This window comes from Apodemus sylvaticus, chromosome 10, assembly GCF_947179515.1.
Source record: "Apodemus sylvaticus chromosome 10, mApoSyl1.1, whole genome shotgun sequence".
In the NCBI taxonomy this organism is placed as follows: domain Eukaryota; kingdom Metazoa; phylum Chordata; class Mammalia; order Rodentia; family Muridae; genus Apodemus; species Apodemus sylvaticus.
In genome coordinates this window covers 1,931,313-1,951,811 of record NC_067481.1, presented here as the reverse complement: position 1 = coordinate 1,951,811, position 20,499 = coordinate 1,931,313, and the positions used below count along the sequence as shown (strand labels likewise).

At 55.4% G+C, this 20,499-nt stretch overlaps 3 protein-coding genes across 4 annotated transcripts; 1 reads left to right on the top strand and 2 right to left on the bottom strand.

Moving 5' to 3' along the window:
• The first annotated feature begins 744 nt into the window (after positions 1 to 744).
• Positions 745 to 8,355, top strand: Gcgr (glucagon receptor). Of its 2 annotated transcripts, XM_052196891.1 has the most exons (15): positions 745 to 922; positions 1,526 to 1,656; positions 4,060 to 4,199; positions 4,311 to 4,413; positions 5,393 to 5,500; positions 5,580 to 5,701; positions 5,799 to 5,905; positions 5,992 to 6,148; positions 6,229 to 6,388; positions 6,463 to 6,523; positions 6,753 to 6,822; positions 7,133 to 7,221; positions 7,323 to 7,461; positions 7,528 to 7,569; positions 7,858 to 8,355. In XM_052196891.1, exons 3-15 carry the CDS (start codon positions 4,137 to 4,139, stop codon positions 8,092 to 8,094), a joined length of 1,458 nt encoding a protein of 485 aa, XP_052052851.1. In that variant the 5' UTR covers positions 745 to 922; positions 1,526 to 1,656; positions 4,060 to 4,136; the 3' UTR covers positions 8,095 to 8,355. The 2 variants fall into 2 exon arrangements, with proteins under 2 accessions (XP_052052851.1, XP_052052852.1); XM_052196892.1 differs by lacking the exon at positions 1,526 to 1,656.
• Positions 8,356 to 12,302: 3,947 nt separating this feature from the next.
• On the bottom strand, positions 12,303 to 18,510 carry Mcrip1 (MAPK regulated corepressor interacting protein 1). The gene is made up of 6 exons (XM_052196625.1): positions 18,471 to 18,510; positions 14,265 to 14,317; positions 14,069 to 14,187; positions 13,302 to 13,403; positions 13,043 to 13,156; positions 12,303 to 12,921 (listed from the first exon to the last, which is right to left on the bottom strand). The coding sequence occupies exons 2-5, from the start codon at positions 14,270 to 14,272 to the stop codon at positions 13,092 to 13,094; spliced, it is 294 nt and encodes a 97-aa protein (XP_052052585.1). The 5' UTR covers positions 14,273 to 14,317; positions 18,471 to 18,510; the 3' UTR covers positions 12,303 to 12,921; positions 13,043 to 13,091.
• Positions 18,511 to 18,911: 401 nt separating this feature from the next.
• Ppp1r27 (protein phosphatase 1 regulatory subunit 27) lies at positions 18,912 to 20,035 on the bottom strand. Its single transcript, XM_052196834.1, has 3 exons — positions 19,720 to 20,035; positions 19,468 to 19,618; positions 18,912 to 19,176 (listed from the first exon to the last, which is right to left on the bottom strand). Exons 1-3 carry the CDS (start codon positions 19,907 to 19,909, stop codon positions 19,053 to 19,055), a joined length of 465 nt encoding a protein of 154 aa, XP_052052794.1. The 5' UTR covers positions 19,910 to 20,035; the 3' UTR covers positions 18,912 to 19,052.
• Positions 20,036 to 20,499: the final 464 nt, after the last annotated feature.

Here is a 20,499-nt window from a genome sequence, read left to right as displayed (position 1 = left end):
GGAGGTATCTAGGAAAGGGCTGTGTCGACTGAGACTACTGGGAATATCCGGCCAAGCCAGTGGATTGTCGAATGAGTGGTGTTGCTTGAGGCCTGTCGGTCAGGAGTCCCTGAGGCCCACAGGGCATGTAACCGGGAAAGGGTTTAAGAGACACTCTGAGGGGATCCCCTTGTCTGAAACCTGCCAAGGGGCCCATCTATCCTGTCCTCCCCACCTCTACACCCACGGCGCATGTGCGGCAGCCGCAGTCTTCCTCCCAGGAGCCAGATGTGCTTAAGTAGGGGACTTAACCCGTCTGGAAAAATCAAGACTGCAAACCTGAACGCAATGAGGCGACCCCACGACAGTGGACAATGCAAGAGAAAGGGGCGAGTGCGCTGAGTCACGTTGTTCCCTTGGCGAGCTCAGACCCACCAGGACCCGCACCTGCCAGGTCAGGATTCACCCCTGGAGGTTCCCTGAAGTCCAGGGTGCTCAAGATTGGATCCTTGGGGTTACAGTACAGTTACTGAGGGTTCTCGGACGGGAGCCGTGGGGTCGGATCCGGGTCAGGGCCTGCTCCGGTGTGCCAGAAGGGAGAGCAAGTGAGTGAGCGGGAAGCAGACCTGCCCGGCAAGCTCAGCGCTGGAGAGATACTCTCGGTGACACCGAGAGGGTCTGAGAGCCCGCTGCAGGTCGGCTGCACTAAGGCGCGGGCGCCGACCCTCATCTCTCCCCCTCCCCCGCGGGCCGCTCCCGCCCCGCCCCCTCCCCCTTCGCCGCCGCCGCCCAGAGTCGCCGCTGGAAAGTTTGCGAGCGGCTGGCGCGGAGCTGGCGCCGACCCCGATCGCAGCGCTGCGGAGACGAGCAGTCGCCCTCGCCCAGATCGCAGCACGCTCGAGGACCGCGAGGAGCCCAGCCCTAGCCCCGGCGACTAAGCACAGTAAGCACCAGGGTCGGGCCCCGAGGGGATGATCCCAGGCGGTCTGTGGGGTGCTGGAGCACAACCGTGACCTGGACGCACAGAAGAGGGGAACGGGGAGCTGGCCCTCGGGCCTGGACGTAAGCCAGCTGTTCCTGGGGTCTTGGGTGTCGCGGTTCTACCCCCCACCGCCCACCCCCCGTTTTTCAAACCGGGAAATGTGTCCTACTGTCATGGCTAGGGTCACCTGATTCCCTAACCGGCTCCGGCAGGTTAGGGGTCTCAATTTCTCCTTTCTGTTCTCTGGGAGCACAATCGGGAGGTGGGAGAGGGTGGATGCAGGCGTGGATCCTGCTGCCCCATTGAACGCCCGAAGCACCCAGCTTCCAATCCCTCACACCCCAAAGGCTCGCTCATCCCCGTCGGATGGATTCGCTTCCCCTTCCTATGTGTCCCCGATCTCCAGGACTTCCTAGCAGTGTCCCAATCTTGCCGGTGAGATGTGTAGGCACCGTGCAGGGAGGGTTCTTCTTCCCTCCACAATTTTTGCCTTTGACCCCTGCGAGCGCAGGCCACTGCCCTTGTTCGTCTCCCGGCTCCCCAGAGACCCCCTTCCCACTTCAGATCGGCGAAGTTCTCTGTCGGGGACCGACAGACCCTCACCTCTCAGCCCTCCTCCGAGGATCGACCAGGGATATTTTGCTGTTCTTCTGTCTTGGAGACGTAGAAGGGGGAATCTGAGCTCACCAGAGCCGGTGGGTATCCCGGCCCTTTTTCGGGGGAGGACTCAGGAATTAGGCTTTGTCACAGCCTGTGGCCCCTGATCCTGTCCCTGCTGTAGGACTATGACCTGGTCTAGCTTCTCTGTTTTGACCAAAACACCCTTCCAGTTCATAACTCTGGGGAGTCCTAAGATCAAAAAAACCATTGCTACCGCTCCAACTTCGGCTCCAGAGGAACTAAGAGGAGCCCCCGCGATGCCTCCCTTTGGCCACCAGGCCATCCATCTCACACCCTCGGCCACCTGCAGAGAAAAATCGGTGGCCACACTGCAAAGACCCAAGTGTCCTTTGTCCTGTTGGAGCTTGCTGGGAGCGGTGGTGGTGGTGGCATGGGACAATGCCAGTCCAGGTGGCCTGTGTGCCAGATACTGTGCTGTGAAGAAGGGGGCGGGGCATGACCTAAAGGCAAGAGGGGCTGACATCTTAGGGAGTCAGACTTGCATCTTCCGTATTTCACCTACAGTTGGGTCTCACTGAGAGAGAGATTTCAGCAGCCTAGTTCAAGAAGGAAAGAGGGTAGGATCCCTGGTCTACTGTCCCTTACGTCCATCTGTTCCCTGCTAGCGAGGGTAATAAGGTGGAAAAAGGGCCAGATCTGCAGCTCCTGGCCACAGGTGCTCTAGCGCAGCGTCCCCACCTGGCTGGCTGGCTGTCACCCTGAGTATTTATCAGAGTTGATGGGCTCTGTCTGCCACCATGGGGACGGGAGGCACACTGCAGAGGGGACAGACTGTAGTCCTGTCCTACTGATGACACAGCCCATTCTCCTTCGTTGAGAGGGAAAGGGCGATGTCTTTGTCTTCATGTGTTTGCTCTCTTCGCTGGATTCTGCAGAGACCCCAGTATCTCAACCTCATGGGACTGAAAGTCAGCCTCCTCTCTGTGATGCTCTGTAAATAACCGGCTAGAAATCCCCCATTGCTATTCCATCCACAGAAATAGAGAACTCACCGTTTCTGCCACTTTCGTGTGAGAGACCCAGTTAGACATTAGAGGTTACTGAACCCTTAGAATCTAGCTCTGAGTGTTTCTGAGCCCACCCACTGTGGTCTGAGTGATAATCTGCATGTGTAAGGAATCCTCATGGGTTCCTGGCCTCACCTTTGTTCCCCTTTATTTACCGACTCCTTCTCTTTCATTTTTTTCGAGATAGGGTTTCTCTGTGTAGCCCTGGCTGTCCAGGAACTCACTCTGTAAACCAGGATGGCCTCGAACTCAGAAATCCACCTGCCTCTGCCTCCCAAGTGTTGGGATTAAAGGCGTGCGCCACCACTGCCCGGCTATAGTTTGACTTCTTAGAGGCCCCAAGAAGCTCTTTGCTTTTCTGCCATGAGAATCCATCAGAGCTGTCTTAGTTAGGGTTTTACAGCTGTGAACAGACACCAGGCCAAGGCAGCTCTTATACTAAAGATGGCATTTAATTGGGGCACTGGCTTACAGGTTCAGAAGTTCAGTCCATTATCACCAAGGCAGGAGCATGGCAGTGTCCAGGCAGATGTGGGGCTGGAGGAGCTGAGAGTTCTACATCTTGTTCTGAGGGCAGCTAGCAGGAGACTGGCTTCCAGGCAGCTAGGACAAGGGTATTAAAGTCCACCTCCACAATGATACACCTACTCTAACAAGGCCATACCTCCTAATGGTGCCACTTCCTGGGCCAATAATATATAAACTGGCCGGGCAGTGGTGGCACACGCCTTTAATCTCAGCACTTGGGAGGCAGAGGCAGGTAGATCTCTGAGTTCGAGGCCAGCCCGGTCTACAGAGTGAGTTCCAGGACAGCCAGGGCTACAGAGAAACCCTTTAAAACAAAACAAAAAACAAACAAACAAAAAAGAATATATAAACCATCACAAGGGCCAAAAAGCCAGAAAGGATTCTGGTACAGCCAGGGGCTGATGCCCAGGTCTGTCACTGGCGGTCCCATGTCTTGCTGACATCAGGCAGAGGTGTCCCTCACCTGGGCCCTGGCTAGGAACTGCTCTGGAATGAGAGCCAGGCGGCGATGGCCTGGGCACCATACCCTTACTCTCTTTACCCCAGGTTAGATTGCCTGGCCAGTCAGCTTTCCCACGGGCTGAGAACAGGAGATGTCTAGGCCAGGACAACACTGCTGAGGAAAGAGGGAGTGGCTGAAATGTTGGTCCACTCTGAGAGACCTGGGTGACCAGATGGGGTGGGGGGGTGATGGCTTTCAGTCAGCCAGCCACATGTAGCAGCTGCCCACCGTCACCTGTCCCTGAATCAGCACTGTGAGCTACTCACAGGTCTCCTCCCCAAAGCTCAGCTATCAGGAGGCCTTGGGCTCAGAGGCTTGGCTTTGGGGAATAGGATGCTCTGTAGATTTTCTCCAGGCTGCACTGTTCTGGTTCTCTGCAGCCTGAGGAGAGGTGCACACACTCCGAGGACCCAGGCGTGCAACCTCTGCCAGATGTGGGGGGTGGCTACCCAGAGGCATGCCCCTCACCCAGCTCCACTGTCCTCACCTGCTGCTGCTGCTGCTGCTGCTGCCATGTCTGGTGAGTGCTGTGCACCCCGCACCCCGCGGGGAGGGTTGCCCGCTCTTTACACCTTTACACACACACACACATGCTGACGGCTCTCTCGTTGCTTGCCTACCTGTTTCCCAGCCGAAGGTACCCTCTGCCCAGGTGATGGACTTTTTGTATGAGAAGTGGAAGCTCTATAGTGACCAATGCCACCACAACCTAAGCCTGCTGCCCCCACCTACTGGTGAGTCCCACCCACAGACTCATGTGTCCTGTCACCCTGGCTGGATGTGCAGAGACCAGAGACCTTATGTGAGTGTAATAGTAATGAAGGCTTTATAATGCCCAGCCATTGCCCCAGTTACAGGTCAGGTGACTGACCTCCAGTGGCAGTGGCTTCCCTAAGGCCACGTGGTCAGGAAACAGCAGAAATGCAGAACTGTTCCATAGTTGGCACGCTCTGCTGTCCTCCCTGCTGGAGGCACGCTCTGCTGTCCTCCCTGCTGTGGGATGCCCTCATCCCCAGCCAGCCGATGTCTCTGCTATCATCACCCACAGTGGGCAGACAATGATCAGGGACAGGGTGGGTGCCAAGAGAGATTGCGTCCTTACGGTCTCTCGGCTGGGGGAGATGATAACACGTGCCTGGGAGAGGGGCAGCAGGATGCGGGAGCTGTGGCTGGGCCTGGAAAGGGTACCAACCAAACTGGAGATTGGCATCTGAAAAGGAATGTATCAGCAGGCAGGAGCTGCCAGTGAGACCGCTCAGCAGATAAAGGCCCTTGCTCTGGGACCCACAGAAGTCAGAAACATGATTCTTGCAAGTTGCCCTATGATCCTGTATGCTGGTGCACACACGGGTGTGCTTCTGGCGCACACACACACACACACACACACACACACACACACACACATGCAATGAACAAATGAAAAAGCAAAGAAACAAATGTAAAAGAATTTTACAATTTTTTTTTAAAGACACAGAGAAGGAAAGACCCCAAATGGGTTTGGTGCACATTTGAGATGGGATGTCTTGGGCAAACTCAAATGTTGCTGAGCTGGAGAGGGAGGTAGTCATGGAGTCTAGAAGGCAAGATAACTGGCCAGGGGCTGCCCCTGTGGCCCACATCAGGGAGGCAGCCCCTTCAGATTCAGGCTTGGTGACACGAGGGTGATGCTCAGGGGATTTGTGGTCTCTCCGCCATCCTCCTTCACCATTACAGAGCTGGTCTGTAACAGAACCTTCGACAAGTACTCCTGCTGGCCCGACACCCCTCCCAACACCACTGCCAACATCTCCTGCCCCTGGTACCTACCTTGGTACCACAAAGGTAATGTGGTAGAGGGTCTGGGGGACCGAGGGGGCAGAGCCTAGGAGTGGGCTGACCAGCGCTTGCACCCATGTCCCAGTGCAGCACCGTCTAGTGTTCAAGAGGTGTGGTCCTGATGGGCAGTGGGTTCGAGGGCCACGGGGGCAGCCGTGGCGTGACGCCTCCCAGTGTCAGATGGACGACGAGGAGATCGAGGTCCAGGTCAGCTCTGGAGGGTATGGGGTGGCATCACAGTGGGGCCGCATAGGGCCGGGATACAGCACTGCCCGGCCCCATGCCCGCTGCCTCTGGTTTGCAGAAGGGGGAGGCCAAGATGTATAGCAGGTACCAGGTGATGTACACCGTGGGCTACAGTCTGTCCCTGGGGGCCTTGCTCCTTGCGCTGGTCATCCTGCTGGGTCTCAGGTACAAAGCTGTCGATGCTAATACCCACTGTGGTGGTGGTGGGGGCAGGGACAGGGCAGGAGTGGTGCTGATACGTTATCATATAGGAAGCTGCACTGCACCCGGAACTACATCCATGGGAACCTGTTCGCGTCCTTTGTGCTCAAGGCTGGCTCTGTGCTGGTCACTGATCGGCTGCTCAAGACACGCTACAGCCAGAAGATTGGAGATGACGTTAGTGTGAGCGTCTGGCTCAGTGACGGGGTGAGCCTAGGTTTGACTGCTCCCCAGCCTGTGTAGGGTGACAGGGTGTCTGGACTCCACTCACGCCTCACCTTGCTCAGGCGATGGCTGGCTGCCGAGTGGCTACAGTGATCACGCAGTACGGCATCATAGCCAACTATTGCTGGCTGCTGGTAGAGGGTGTGTACCTGTACAGCCTGCTGAGCCTTGCCACCTTCTCTGAGAGGAGCTTCTTTTCCCTCTACCTCGGCATTGGCTGGGGTGAGTAGGCTTGTGGGGGGAGTGGGGAAGGAAGCTAACCAGGGTCGGGGGACCACAACTGTTGCTTCCCGCAGGTGCGCCCCTGCTGTTTGTCATCTCCTGGGTGGTGGTCAAGTGTCTATTTGAGAATGTCCAGTGAGTATGAGCTAATAGAATGGGCTGGACTGGTTGGTGCTGTTCTCTGATCCTGGGGTGTGGGGAGGGGCAGGGGTGAGGTTAGACACGTGAATCTGGTGTCTGGACCTGGGGGTTCAGTGAAGAGCCTGTCCTTTCCTTTCTGGAGGTACTCAGTAAATCCCAGCAGATAGGGAGGGGTAGGGGTTGGAGAGCTGCATCCCCAGTAAGTGAGCACCTGGTCCTGCAGGTGCTGGACCAGCAATGACAACATGGGGTTCTGGTGGATCCTGCGCGTCCCTGTCTTACTGGCCATACTGGTAAGGCAACAAGAGCCCTGCTTCCATCTTCAGGGGAAGGGCCACTGACCTGGCTCTCCCAGTCCGTCCTTCCTCAGCCTCTGAGGCCAGAGGATGAAGGGTGGGTGAGGCCAGCACTCACTTGAGGAAGAGGATGTGCATGCTGGGTGGTGGGTCAGTTTGCCTGCCCTGGCGGAATGCCTGTCAGCCCCAGGCCAAGTGTCTAGGACTCATCTGGCGGCAGCCTCACCTATATCAGGGACATATGAGGGCCGTGCAGGACACTGGAAGTTCTCAGGCTAACCTCCCCATTGTCTTTCTCCTCACACAGATCAATTTTTTCATCTTTGTCCGCATTATCCACCTTCTTGTGGCCAAGCTGCGTGCCCATCAGATGCACTATACTGACTATAAGTTCCGGTGGGCAAGGGCGAGGGCCTGGGTCCAGGCTGGAGAGGGATGGGGGTAGGGGAAGCCCAGAAGGCCTAGAAGGGGAGTGTTCTCAAGCTCTGCCCCTGCAGGCTGGCCAGGTCCACGCTGACCCTCATCCCCCTGCTGGGGGTCCACGAGGTGGTCTTCGCCTTCGTGACGGATGAGTACGCCCAGGGCACTCTGCGCTCCGCCAAGCTCTTTTTTGACCTGTTCCTCGGTTCGTTCCAGGTGAGTCTCCATCATGCCCCACCTCTGGGACCCAGAGTGCTGCCCTTGACCACTCCTTTTCTCCAGGGTCTGCTGGTGGCTGTTCTCTACTGTTTCCTCAACAAGGAGGTAGGTGAAGCTGGGAACAGGAGCAGAGCTGGCCCTGAGGGTGGCCTTGCCCTGCCGTGGACCATTCCTCCATCCCCATTATCATGGTTGCATGTGTTGGATGTCAGGCCTAAGTCCTCAGGGAGTCCAGTGTATGAGGTGGTCCCTGTCTTTCCTGGTGACAAATGGCCCTGCTGTCCCCAATGGGAAGCTTGCCTTGCTTTGGGTCTGCTTTGGGCCCCTCAGAGCGGCCAAGGCAAGGTCCTAATGAAGTGGGTTGGCAGAGTAGCCCTCCCCTGGCTCCTCTAGGTGCAGGCAGAGCTACTGCGGCGCTGGAGGCAATGGCGAGAAGGCAAAGCCCTTCAGGAGGAGAGGATGGCCAGCAGCCATGGCAGCCACATGGCCCAAGCAGGGCTCTGTCATGGTGATCCCTGTGAGAAACTTCAGCTCATGAGTGCAGGCAGCAGCAGTGGCACTGGCTGTGAGCCCTCTGTGGAGACCTCACTGGCCAGTAGTCTCCCAAGGTTGGCTGACAGCCCCACCTGAATCTCCACTGGAGCCTAGCCAGGCTGGATTCAGAAAGGGCCTCACAGGACAACCCAGAACCTGGCCAAGGCTGAAGAGACAAAGTAGCAAGACGGCAGCTTGTACTGCACACACTCCCCTAACCTGTCCTAGCCTGGTGCCGACCACATTGATGGAGTAGGGGTGGAGATGATGGAGAAGCCAAGCTATGAACTAGGAGTGTCCCCATGTGTGCTGACATGTTCTCTGTGCACAGATGTGTCCTTCAGTAAAGAGCTCAAGTGGGAGCTGTGCATCTCTTGGACAGCAGGGTTTGTCCCCAGGGAAAGTGTTTGGGAGGGCTGGGGAAGCTCAAGTAGCAGCAGCTGTGCGTGTGTGCGTGAGTGCGTGCGTGAGTGGCTGAACGCCACACTCAGGTGCCAGCAAGAGAGCTTACGCAATCCAGGAAAACACTGTCTCTGAAGCGGGGCTTTGGGGTAGGAGCCCACTTCCTCCAGCATCACCCTGAACGGAAGCTGCCCCTTGAGGAAGTATGTTTAATAGTGGCTCTTGCCTCGGCCGTGCACACCAGAGCCTTATTGAGCAGAGGCAGGTGCAGATGGGGACACATGAAGGGCTATGGCCACCTCTAGAGTGGTCCCTTGGGCTGTTGCTGTGATGCCTACCTAGTGGAGTGTGGAGAGAGGGTGGGGAGTGGGGAAATTCAACCAGGTGCCTCTGTTCAAGATGCTGCTGGAAAATGATCCAGGACCCTGGGGGAGGGGTGCACACCGCCAACATCAGGCCCCGTGGGCTGCAGCTGCTCAGGCAGAGCCGGCTAATTGAATTAAATGAAGGGACAGGAGGCCACTCAGGAAAGGTAAATAGAATGACTCACCTGCCAGGCCACACTGGGGCCTGAAGGGGGCCTTACCCTGCCACTCTCCCAATGTAGCAGGTAGGTACAGGGAGGGGTAGCAGGGAGGGGAGTGAGTGAGGAGGATGGCGGGTGTAACCCCAGGAGGGCATCTGAATTACTAGGACTTGTGGAAAACATGGGGGCTGGAAGCCTGCAAAGTTGGCTGCGTCTGCTGGCGACCACCGGTTCTTGACTTTTGCTGCCTTAGGCAGATCATCTCAGACCCTGGCTCTACTGAGCCTTGGACATCTAGGTGCCTGCCGTAGGCACAGGGCCACTCAAGTCAGCGCCTGAGCACATCCGTTCTCCTTCACGCCGGCTGAGCTCAGGGTTGGTGACTGCCTTGGGGTTGCAGCTCACCTGGGGCCTCCTGAGCCCTCCCCATCCTGAGTCTCTCTGCCCTTGTCCTCCTTCACCCTGTCCCCAAGGGAACTGGTGCAGGCTGGTTCATGCAGGGCAAGAGGTGGGCAGGTAGGTTCACCTAGCCAATGAATATGAACTATGAGAGACAGCTCCACAGCGGAGGGAGGAGTCTCCGGCTCAGCCCAGGGCCCATGCAGCACCACTTTATTTCAGGAGCCCCTAGGCCTTCTCCATGGTTCTGCCCCTCCTTCAGTTCTACCTTCAGTCTCCTTGCCTCAGAGGAGTGCTGGGTGCTATCCAGTAAAGTGTGTGAGTGTGCACAGGTACCCTGGAGGGGACACAGGAGTGTGACTATGAAGGAGGTGTGACCCTGTGTGTGACAGATGGGGAAGGTATATAAGTGTTCAATGTTCCAGAGGGTGTGAGTGACAAGAGTTGTTAGGAGGAAGATGACTTGCACGTGGTTCCCCGGAATCTGGTGTGTGAACATTCCTACTACTAAAAGACGGTGAAGACAAAGGAAACAAAAACAAAACAACTGAGCACTGAGGATCAAAGCTGGGAGAGTTGAGCTGTATACTAGAGGAGGGGCCAGAAGGCTCCAGTGGCAGGAGAGGACAGGTGAACACGACCAGGTGGGTGGAGTCCAGGCTAGTGTGCAGGAAGCCAGGTGTGGTCATTCCAGTACTTGGGAGGTGACTGCAGGAGAAGGAGCTCAGGGCCTAGAGCTATACAATACAGTAAGTCACAGACAGCTGTGCCTACTGTAGTCACAGTACACACCCTTAATCCCAGCACTCAGGAGGCAGAGGCAGTGGTCTCTGTGACTTCGAAGCCAGCTTGTTCCACATGGTGACTTTGAGGACATCCAGGGCTGTGTAACGAGACCCTGTCTCAAGCAAACAAACACCAGCAACAAACCCTGAAGGCAGAGGATACAGAGCAGTGGTAGGATGCCTGCCTACCATGTGGGAAGCAGTGTTTAATCCCCAGGACCACACAAGAGGCAGGATGCACACTGGGCAGGCTGGTGTGCAAGTGTAACCCCAGTGCTGGGAAGACAGGAGGATCCCTGGGGCTTCCTAGCCGGTCCATCCTCATAAGTTCTTCAGGCCAGTGAAGGGCCTGTCTCAAAGAGGCAGGTGGCTTCCTGGAGAAGGTATGCCAAGGGTTTCTCAAGCTGCTTCTCTCTGTCTCTCCCTCTCCCTCCCTCTCTCTCTCTCTCTTTCTCTCTCATACACACACACACACACACACACACACACGGAAGGAAAAATTAGTAATTCCAAGGAGCTGGAGGATATAAAAACCATACTTACCATATGGTCACTTCTGGTCACAAACATCATGACGTAATTGTTCTATTCTGATGTAACCAAGATTATAAGGAAGAGAAAACTGAGGCCACCTGCCTCAGATGGCAGCGCACCTGCCTAGCGTGACTCTCAGCACTGCAAACTGGATATGGTGGCACAAACCTACAGCACCTTAACTTGGAGGGGGAAGAAAGCTGGACGGGAGGAGGATCAGAAATTCAAGGTCACCCTCAGCCACATAACAAGGGCGAGGCCACCTTGAGACCCCATCCCAAAGAATCCAAAGCAAAGCCACAGCTGGGGCTGGGGCCAGACGGCTTTGTAGTTCAGAGCACTCACTACCCTACCCTTGGGAAGCCTGGAAATCCACACTGGTCAGCTCACAACCGACTGTAATTCCAGCTCTAGGAAGCCAACATCCTCTGTCAGCTCTACAGATCCCCCCCCCCTCTCTCTCTCACACACACACACACACACACACACGCACACACAAAGTTAGCCAGGTGTCCTGCCCCACCCTTGTCCCAGCACCAGGTAAGCAAAAGCAGGCAGACTTCTGCAGCTTTCAGGCCTGGTCTACACAGCGAGACAGTGAGTTTCCAGATAGCCAGAGCTACTTAGTGAGTCTTTGTGTTGATAAACACACACATATACCTTAAAAATAAATATCATCTATGAGGGAAGACACTGGTCATGCCTACTGATCAGGGGCATTTAGGTACATGTGCTGTCTGGCACTGAGGTCACTCTATGGGGCTAACCTTGTCAAGTGAATCCATGACTGACTATTGGCAGCAGGCACCTTGCCTGGGAAACCCCATAGGAAGCAAGTATTAATCACCTTAAGAGGCTGGGGCATGAGTTTTGCTAAAGGTCATGTGTGTGGCACCAGTTCAGCCAGTGGAAGCCCCTTCAAGTGCTCTAGGACAGCTGGGAAATCAACACCACTAGGAGGCAGAATGACTTCAGGTTAGGACCTTACTTGGTCCCCCAGTGGATATGCTGGTATTCTGGGCAGTGTGACCACCCACCGTGTCCTGGTATCCCCTAAGCTGGCCACACCCCTTCCAGTCCTGACAATGGGAAGTGGATTGGGTAACCCACAGCCTAGGACAGACACTGAGTGTCTTCACACAGCCTAACAGGCCCCAGGGAACTAACAATGCCAAGACATCAGGGGTGGCCTGGCACCTACAACAGCTATTTCTCACTGCCCTGTCTTGCCTGCACCTCCCTGGGGAGACTTGCCTTGCCCGGCCCACACCCAGGAGATGCCTCTGGGGGCCATTTGAGCCCCGGAATACTCTTCTGGGAAAGCATGTTCCTGAAATAAATTCCATTTTGGCATCTTCTCAGGAACAGGAGCATTCCAGGGCTGTTTCCATGATTGAAGGTCAAATGCGACCAGGTCTCTCTTGGGTCCAGCAGCCCTGGGCAGCCAAGGAGCCAACAGCACTCTTCAGAGTCCACGTCACGGCTGAAGAGCTCTAACTCCTTCCAGAGCTCCAAGTGAGCAATGTAGATGGGCTAATGAGAGGACCTAGCGGTACTACCCACCAGACTCCTCTGGCAGGGCAGGCCAGGGGCTTACAGACCTACAAGGTAGCTCTGTGGGCTTCAGGGTAGGGCCTGACAGACTTCCAAGAAGCCACTTCCAGTGCCACCCACCTTTATTCACAGACCCTCAGTCTCCAAAGCTACAGACACTTGGATTCAAGAGGCCACAAGAAAAGGGGGCCTTGGTAATCCTCCCAGCACATCCCAGAAAGCCAGACAGGCCCGGCAGCACCGCCCCTTCAGGGTGGGCCTTAATGCCCTGTCCAGGGCACTGTTGTGACCACCGGGCTGCAGGTACCAGGACACAAGGCCTGGTTGCCCTCAGAGAGCCAGCACTGTCCTGGGCTCACTCTGAAAGTGGGGCAAGGAAGGGTCAGGACGGACAGTGGGGATGGAAGGGGGAGCTCCCCAAATGTCCAGGGCAGAATAAAAGCAAGTCTCCTTGGAGAGAGCCACACTGGATGCAGGTGGGACTGCGCATGTCCTACTTTCTGGTCATTTCAAGGTTCCGACAGCCGAAGAAACAGTGTTCCCCTTTTTCCTTCCTGACCTTAAGCAGCCAGGAAGGGGAGGGGCGAGGCATGGCAGGTAACAGCAGAGAGGGCTGGGCAGGTCGGGCCAGGTGCTACCCAAGAAGCAGCTGGCCAGGGGAGAAGGACAGGGGCAGATACGGCCAGACCCCTGCTCCCCCAGTGACAGGGGCAACTTGAGACCCTGGAGAGGAAAGGAAGGGCCTTGATCATCAATCCTGCTGGCTCTGGGGATTACGGCCTGCTAGAGCACACTCTCTTCCCCCCGTCCCAGGAGCAGCGCCACAGGAACAAAGGAAACCAACATCAAGTGCACCCTGATCTTCTGGAGGCCAGGGGAGGGCGCCAGGCACTCTAGGACTTCTTGGCGTCCTGCGTGTTCCGGCGCTTCAGGTCACTCAGGTCGATGGGCTTGAAGCCTGTTAGTGGACAGTCTGGTGGGTGCTGGGAAGAGGACCCCCATCCACTCCCCACCTCTAGAGGCTTCCAAACCCAGGTGCCTCAGACAGGACACGGTGCGGGCAGGAAGAAGCCTTTTGGCTCCTCCAGGTCTGCCCTACTCACTCTTCAGGCTGGGGTTGGGAACTTTCTCCACATATTCCTCCACTAGGCACCGCTCACCACTGGACAGCTGGCTGCGCAGGTCTCGCTCGACACCCTGCCAGGCTGCAGCAGACAACAGGCTCAGTGCTCAGCAGTACTCAAGCTAACAGCGCACTCGGCTCTGACGCTGCCCTTCGGCAGCACACCGCCCCTGCCCTACCAGCCGCCCTCTACTAGATGAGGGCTTGCTTTGTTTTGTTTTTGCTTTTGTTTTTTGAGACAGGATTTCTCTGTGTAAGAGCCTTGTCTGAACTCTCAGAGATCCACCTGCCTCTGCCTCCTGAGTGCTTGTATCAAAGGTGTGCGCCACCACCACCCCTGGCTACCTGAGGGTATCTTGGAGAGCTCCAAAACTGCTCTCCCTCCTGCATCAGCTCCTCCTGGCCCTGCTCAGAGGCCAGTCCCTTCTGTGTAAGGGCCTCCCCAACCCACACAGGGTCCCCCCATTCCCACCTCTTTTATCCAGCCGACCTCCCAACACATTTGTTCCAATTCTAACCACAGAACCTCTGTCCCCTTTAGTGAAACTGTTCACAGCGGCCTCCTCACCTCAGGAAGCCTCCTGGCCTGAGGACCATCTCCAAGATCCTGCCTCATTTGGGCTTCCACCCACTCCCCATGCCCTCTTGTGTTGTCACACCATGGCCACTGAAGTATGGTCCCCTCCTCACTGAGGGCATTCACCCATGGCAGGCAGGCAGGCGAGCACAGACACCGAGCACACCAACCTTCATAAATGAAGCGCACATTCTCTTCATGTGCTGGAGTGAAGATCTCACTGCTGTTGGTGGGAGAGCGGGGACTGCTATTCCTCTTGCCGTTGTAGACAACTCTGGAGACAGGAGAGCTGGGGAAGGCCCCGTGTGTGAGGAGGGAGTCACAGGAGAGATGGGGTCCCAGCTCCCACACACACCTGAGACCCACCTGGTCATTGCTGGGATGTCTAGTCCTAGTGCTTGGCTGCTGGATCCTGCGGCCTATAAAACAGAAACCCATGGCACTGGAGCGGTCGTCCTTCCAGCAGAAAAAGGAACAAACTCTGTGGACCTGAGTCCACTGGGGACCCTCAGCCTGGGCCTAAGACTCGAGTGGCCAGTGGGCTCCAAGCAATCCTGATAGGCTATGGGGTATCAGTGTCACTAAGAGGACCCCAAGGCCAGATGCTGCATAACTTAGCCACTGGGGCCATGTGTTCAGCCACATCTCTAACCCACTTCTGTCTTCAGTCTGCAGACGCCAGCCAGCTCTGCCCCAGAGCACTACTGGACTGTGTGCATGTTTCTCCAAAGTCTAAGATTCAGCCTCCTAACTGCCCATGGGAACTTCATGGTGAGAAAACCGTCTATCCGGAAGCTCAGTGACATTTGACAAACGACTTAAGTTTCCTGATCCCACACCAGACCAAGAGGAAGAGAATAGACCTGATCTAGTGACCAGAACCCTGGGGTACAACCTATTTATAGGCCAGGGGTCTTTTAGTGCCTTAAGTGCCTGGAGTATCTAATTTTAGGGTCAGAATCTCATAATTAACCAGGAAACCAGTCATACAAGGTTGGTCCTGTGCCTGGCCTTGGTCCAGATGGGGCAACCCCAGATGCTGACGACAAAGGAGACCCAGACAGTCCCAAGCATGCCACCTCAGGCTTTCTCAAAGCTCTTCTCTGGTCAGTGATCCATTATATTAACTACTCAGACAGATGACTACCTCAGTCCTACCAAGTTCCTGGAAAGCTCTAGAACCCTGTGCCCCTCCCCGAACCTGGCTCCCAAGCCTCACTCTGTCTTTCCCAAAGCTGCCAGCCCAGGACGTCAGAGCACAAGGAAAGCCCTCTGAGGTGTGATGATGGTAGTGATCCAAGATGGGGAAGGCCCAGTTACAGGCCAGGACAGTAAGGCAGTGCTCACAAGCCAAGCCTTGCCTTTGCCTCTAGGGCCGGACTGCCTATGACCTTGGATACCCTTCCCTGTCCCAAAACCATGGACGCTTGCTTGGGGCCTCTCCTACCCTACAGCTCAGGTTCTGGTGGCCACATCCTCCAATGGTCTCCCGGCTTGCACATACATACCATGCCTTCTGCCTGGGTGCTTTTTCTGGCACCAGCCCAGCTGGCAGCAGGCTTTATGTTTGGTGAGGCAGAGAGAAACCTGAGCATGTTTACTGGCAAGGAATGTAGTGGTATGATACCAGATGAACTGTGTCCCTAAAGTGTATTGGGGTCTAGGACCAAAGCAGGTTCAATGGACTAAGAACAATGGCAGAACCTTACCAAAGGGATCACGGACTACTGATCAGCAGCCAAGGAAAGGGTGTGGTGGTTTGACAAAGATTACCCATAGGAGGAGGACACCATTTTGAGTAAGCAGCCAGGGAGAGAAACCTACTTCAAAAGACTTTAAGTGCCCAGGCCTCTGTCACTGAGGGACCCACCAGGCTGACAGCAGGAGCAGAGGTCAGAACCTGGCACAACTCTATAATACCTTTTATCTGTATCTTTGAAATGGATTGTCCCACTACTCCCTAACATCAAAACCTAGCAGGACGTTTTTGTCGTTGTTGTTTTTTATAAATCTAGGGCCTCATGCACGCCAGGCAAATGCACTTCCTAAAGCATAATCTCACCCTTTACTTTTCAGACAAGGTCTGTTACCCAGGCTGCCTTCAACTTCTCGTTGACTAAGAAGGCCTTGGACTTACAACCCTCCATCACCCTACTGAGTAGCTATGTTAGGGCTCCGTGTGTGTGTGTGTGTGTGTGTGTGTGTGTGTGTGTGTGTGTGTAGGCAGGCTTTTTGTTTGTTTGTTTGTTTAGTGAACTCTTAAGACACAGCTAACAATGATGGTATCTTAGATGTGATGACACTCACGACATATCCATGGCCAAAGACTTCCTCCATTACTATACCTCTACCAGTGGCCCTGCCCATCCCTGCTGCCTTAGCTTCCACTAGCTCCATGGCAGACACACACAGTTGGCAGTACAGATTCTTGACACTTTCCCATCACTCTCCAGAGGGAACCACTGTCACAGAGTTCTTGTTCCTTGTGTTTCTTGTGTGTCACCAGTTCATATCCTCAGGCCCCCATAATAGTAGCAAACATAACAGTTTCCTGTTAAAAGACTACACTTCCCAGCTTCCTTTGTAGAGTATGAGGTCATTTCTGTCCCTATACAGAGCTACATCCCATCTTCCTCTGCAGGCCTTTTGGCCATCTGTACACATGGATGACAAAGCCCTGTCTGTGAGTAAACAGGGTCCCACTTAGGGTCAGACCAAGGTTTTCTTTTCCCCTTCAGTCTCCTTATAGCTGCCTTTTGAAAATCTAACAGAACTATCTGTCCAGTACCTCCCACCCCTGGCCAGAAGTACCCTGGCCATCTCCTCTGTGTCCTCCAGACAAGAGTTGTGGGTTCCTCACTGAAAGTGAAGTGGTCACCAGAGAGGTGCCAGGTCCTCCTGCTCCAATGGAGTTCGAAGCACAGCTGTATGAAGCCCATAATGTAAGTGAAAGACCTCCAGCCAATGTGATAATGGACATGACAAAGCCATACTACATTATCCCAGTAAAAACTAACAACAAAGGGATGTTATAGACCACTGAGTATAAGGCAGAAAATGTGGAATCAGCTAACACTTAAAATGAGGTGGAGACCCAGAAATGTCAGGGGCCAAGAATCACAAAGGCTACAGCAGAGCCTTGGCAAGGGAGGAACACAGGGAAGCCCCTGTGCTGGACCTTTACACAGTTACACACACAGTCCTATCACAACCGGCCAGGATGAAGGCATCTCACAGTCCCATTTCAGAGGATGAAGCAACTGTCACCTAAGAGGGGACCTGACTGAATCCCAGCCCCAACACAGCCCAGGACCTTCGAGGCTGCAGAGGCTGCTGGGTGTTCTGGGAGACACCCGTGCGGGTCTGCCCACAGCCCCTCTATTCCTGAGACGGCTCCTGAATGGGTTTACTCTGTATAGAACCATCCACTTCTATGGGACCCAAGGCCTTGGATGGCAGGGTAGGGGGACAGTACAGGGTGCCAGATTCAACTCTTCTACATACATCTAATATGCCAGGCACATGATGCTAGGTGATCATACTTTGCTGCCCACCAAAGCAACCATGAAAGTGATCCCGCGCCACAATGGCTGGTCAGTCCACTCTTCTCCTGGAACATCTACATCCAAATGTAGTTTCCTCCCTTCCTCTCCCACCCCTTTTAGAAAAAAAGCCCTGGCTGGTCTTATATTTCTGATCCTTCTGACTCCACCTCACAAAGTGTTAGGATTACCAGGTATGTGCTACCACTCCCTGCTTCAAGTCATACCTGTATCCTTTACCAATTGTGAGGCCTTTAGTCGATAACTGACCAGCGAAGCTGGAGCCAAAGTGCTGTGACACGTTGGGCCTCCTTCTAGATGATGCTGACAAGTCATCAGACCTAGAACAGGTATCCTATTCTTTTCCCGGACTAGCAAACTATTAGATATTCCCTAACTGCACCCAAACCCCAGACCCCTTCTTCTGAAGGTCCTGGCTCTCTTGCTCTCCTGCCACACCGCTGTGTAAATGTCCTGGACACTTCCCAGAAATCCACTATCAGCTGATCTCGACTCACTGGGGGCCTTTGCCTGAGCTTGCCCTCTGTTTGAAACATGGCGTCCAGAGGGAAGACCATTTTATCTTGGGCGACCACCCCAGGATCTGGACTGCTTTTGTCAACGGGGATACGAGACTTCCGGCCACCAGCCTGTCCACTCGCGGACTGACGGTGGGCAGGCCCTGGGCTTGCGCAGAGCCACTGCATCAAGACAACTGGGATGTGGGCAGGGCAGGTAACCGCAAGGACACCGGCGCGATTTGGGGGCCTGGTCTGCGCAGCTCAGAAGCAGGAAGCGCCCCCAATGGCTGCCTCGGGGCCGTGGGCGTCGGTTCCCGGGGGGCGGCCCGGCAAGAAAGCCTCCTCCTGGCTGGCGCCACGTCCGCACCCCGCGGTGACACCGGCCTCCTCTCTCCCGCTCGTGCCAGGCGACCCAGCGACACCAGGGCGGGGCGGGGCGGGGCGGCCAAGGTCCCACGGAGCCCGCAGCGCCCCGCCCCGCCGCGCCTCCCGCGCCGCGCCTTCCTCACCTCGCCCTCCTCGCCGCCGCCGCCACCGCCGCCGCTTCCAGTGGGCCGACCGGAAGTGACGCGGGCGCGCACGCGCAGCCGGCGCGGGCCACGTGATCGCCGGCGAACGGAGTGCGGCGAGGTCGGAGGCGCGCGAGGTCGTCCCGGAAACACGGGTGGGTGTGGGGGGAAGGGAGGGGTTGCCCGGCATCTCTGAAAACAAATAAACAAAAACAAACAAACAAAAAAACAAACAAAAAACAAAACACCGGGGACTTGTCACAGACACTCGTTCCCCCTGCCCTGCGCTGACAGCGAGCCCCGGCGTACCTGGCGATGGTTTTGAACTGGACCGTGCTAATCAGTCACCATCACAGCTTGGGAAACATGTTTATTGAAAAAGTAAAAAGTATCACCATTTAAAAAAAAAACCTGGAGAAAAAGCCAGACCAGAGAAATGGGTCTAGGGGTAAGAGGGTCGAGCCTCCCAAGTCCTAACCAGCCTGGCTGCCTCACTGCACGTCCAGTGGGCACTCTAGTCCCTGGGGCAAGGTGCTTGCCACTTGTCCAAGGAGGCACAAGCCCCCAAAGGGCACGGCTGACTCAATCCATGCTGGTTCCTTTGAAGAGTTCCACTAAGTCCTTGAAGTCCGGGTCAATAAGGTCGGAGGGCAGATCGCCATCATCATTGGCTGCATCTCGGTCAGCCCCCAAAGAGATGAGGTACCTGAGGTGCCAAGGGTAGGTGGTTAATGCCTGCTCAGCCCACCCTGGGGCCAGAGGGCTAGAATTTTGGGGTCACCTGTTGGTTTTTTCCAGGCAGAGTGAGGAGGAAGAAACCTGACCCCTTGGAAGATGTGGCCAGATTTTCCAGCTTGTTCTACTGTTGCAATCGGGTAGAAACTGCCAGAATCCCTGAGTTGCTGCCTACATCCTCAGAGCCGTATTTTTTTTTGGGGGGGGGGGTCCACCTGGAGAGATTAGGATGAAGCCTCTAAATCACATTCCATAGTCTCACCTGGCTATGTCAGGGTACCCATCACTGCAAGCGATATGCAGTGGTGTCCAGCCTGTCTCATCCCTCTGGTGGATGTCAGCACCATATTTAACTAGCAACTTCACACACTCCAGGTTTCCGGAGAGCACAGCTTCATGCAGAGCAGCCAGGCCTGGGCAGGGTGGGAACACAGGGTCAAAGCTATAACCCTCTGAACAGGATTTCCCCTGCCTCCCTATGGACAGAAGAGCAGTCCCTCAGTTACCTACTCACCTGAGGGGTGGATAGTGTCTAGGGAGATTTTCCGAGCCCGGATAAAGCGCCCCACCTGCTCCAGGTCGCCTTGGCGGATGTGGTCCAAGAAGAGGACATCATTAGGAAAACGCACACTCCGATCAGCCAACAGCCGCCGCCTCCGCTGTCGGGGACTGTAGCGGGCGTAGCGGGCTGTTCTGCTGGGCATCCTGAGAGTGGGGTGGGCTAGCTCTGTGGGGCCCTACTTTGGTGGGTATGAGTGAGAAATATCCCAACCAGACCAAATCTGTGTAAGCTCTCCTGCTTGACAGAACCTCGATTCCAGCTTATATAGGGCTTGCGAGGCTATATAAAGCCACGCAGTCATGCTCACAGACGCGAGGGGCTGAAACTGAGCTGCTCCCCCCTCCCTGAGCACAGGATCATGTTTAGTGGTTCATCTTTCAGCACACCTGTCGCTATGTCCGGCCAAAGGGGTCAGATCCTTCCTGGCTACTACTCCCTGTCTGCAGCTAGACCTAGAAGGTGCCTTAGAGAGGACAGAGAGACGAGGAGAGAGTCCATGAAGAGAGCTGTGGGTGTGAGATCAAGGGCATCAAGGGTCTGAGCTTCAAGGGTGATGGCTCACCTGTCTGCCCACTGGAAGCTGAGCCCCACCCCATCTGAAGAGTGCTGACCCACTGTCACTTAGGAGGTCGCAGCCCTGTCTATTTCCCAACATGTCACTCTCATCTCTTCCAGAGACGATTCCCAGAACTGCCTTTAGGGTACATCCTACTGACATGTCAACTCTACAGA

What these genes read in the sequence shown, in the direction of transcription:
- Gcgr (XM_052196892.1), top strand. Translation starts at nt 4,137, where the DNA reads ATGCCCCTCACCCAGCTCCACTGTCCTCACCTGCTGCTGCTGCTGCTG. An exon ending in ACGAGGAGATCGAGGTCCAG is followed by an intron (nt 5,702 to 5,798) that starts GTCAGCTCTGGA and finishes TCTGGTTTGCAG; the next exon opens with AAGGGGGAGGCCAAGATGTA. An exon ending in ACTGTTTCCTCAACAAGGAG is followed by an intron (nt 7,570 to 7,857) that starts GTAGGTGAAGCT and finishes TGGCTCCTCTAG; the next exon opens with GTGCAGGCAGAGCTACTGCG.
- Mcrip1 (XM_052196625.1), bottom strand. An exon ending in TGTGCGCTTCATTTATGAAG is followed by an intron (nt 13,404 to 14,068) that starts GTTGGTGTGCTC and finishes TGTCTGCTGCAG; the next exon opens with CCTGGCAGGGTGTCGAGCGA. An exon ending in TCCCAACCCCAGCCTGAAGA is followed by an intron (nt 13,157 to 13,301) that starts GTGAGTAGGGCA and finishes GTCCACTAACAG; the next exon opens with GCTTCAAGCCCATCGACCTG.
- Ppp1r27 (XM_052196834.1), bottom strand. Translation starts at nt 19,909, where the DNA reads ATGCCCAGCAGAACAGCCCGCTACGCCCGCTACAGTCCCCGACAGCGG. An exon ending in AGACACTATCCACCCCTCAG is followed by an intron (nt 19,619 to 19,719) that starts GTGAGTAGGTAA and finishes CACCCTGCCCAG; the next exon opens with GCCTGGCTGCTCTGCATGAA. An exon ending in GGGTACCCTGACATAGCCAG is followed by an intron (nt 19,177 to 19,467) that starts GTGAGACTATGG and finishes TTGGCACCTCAG; the next exon opens with GTACCTCATCTCTTTGGGGG.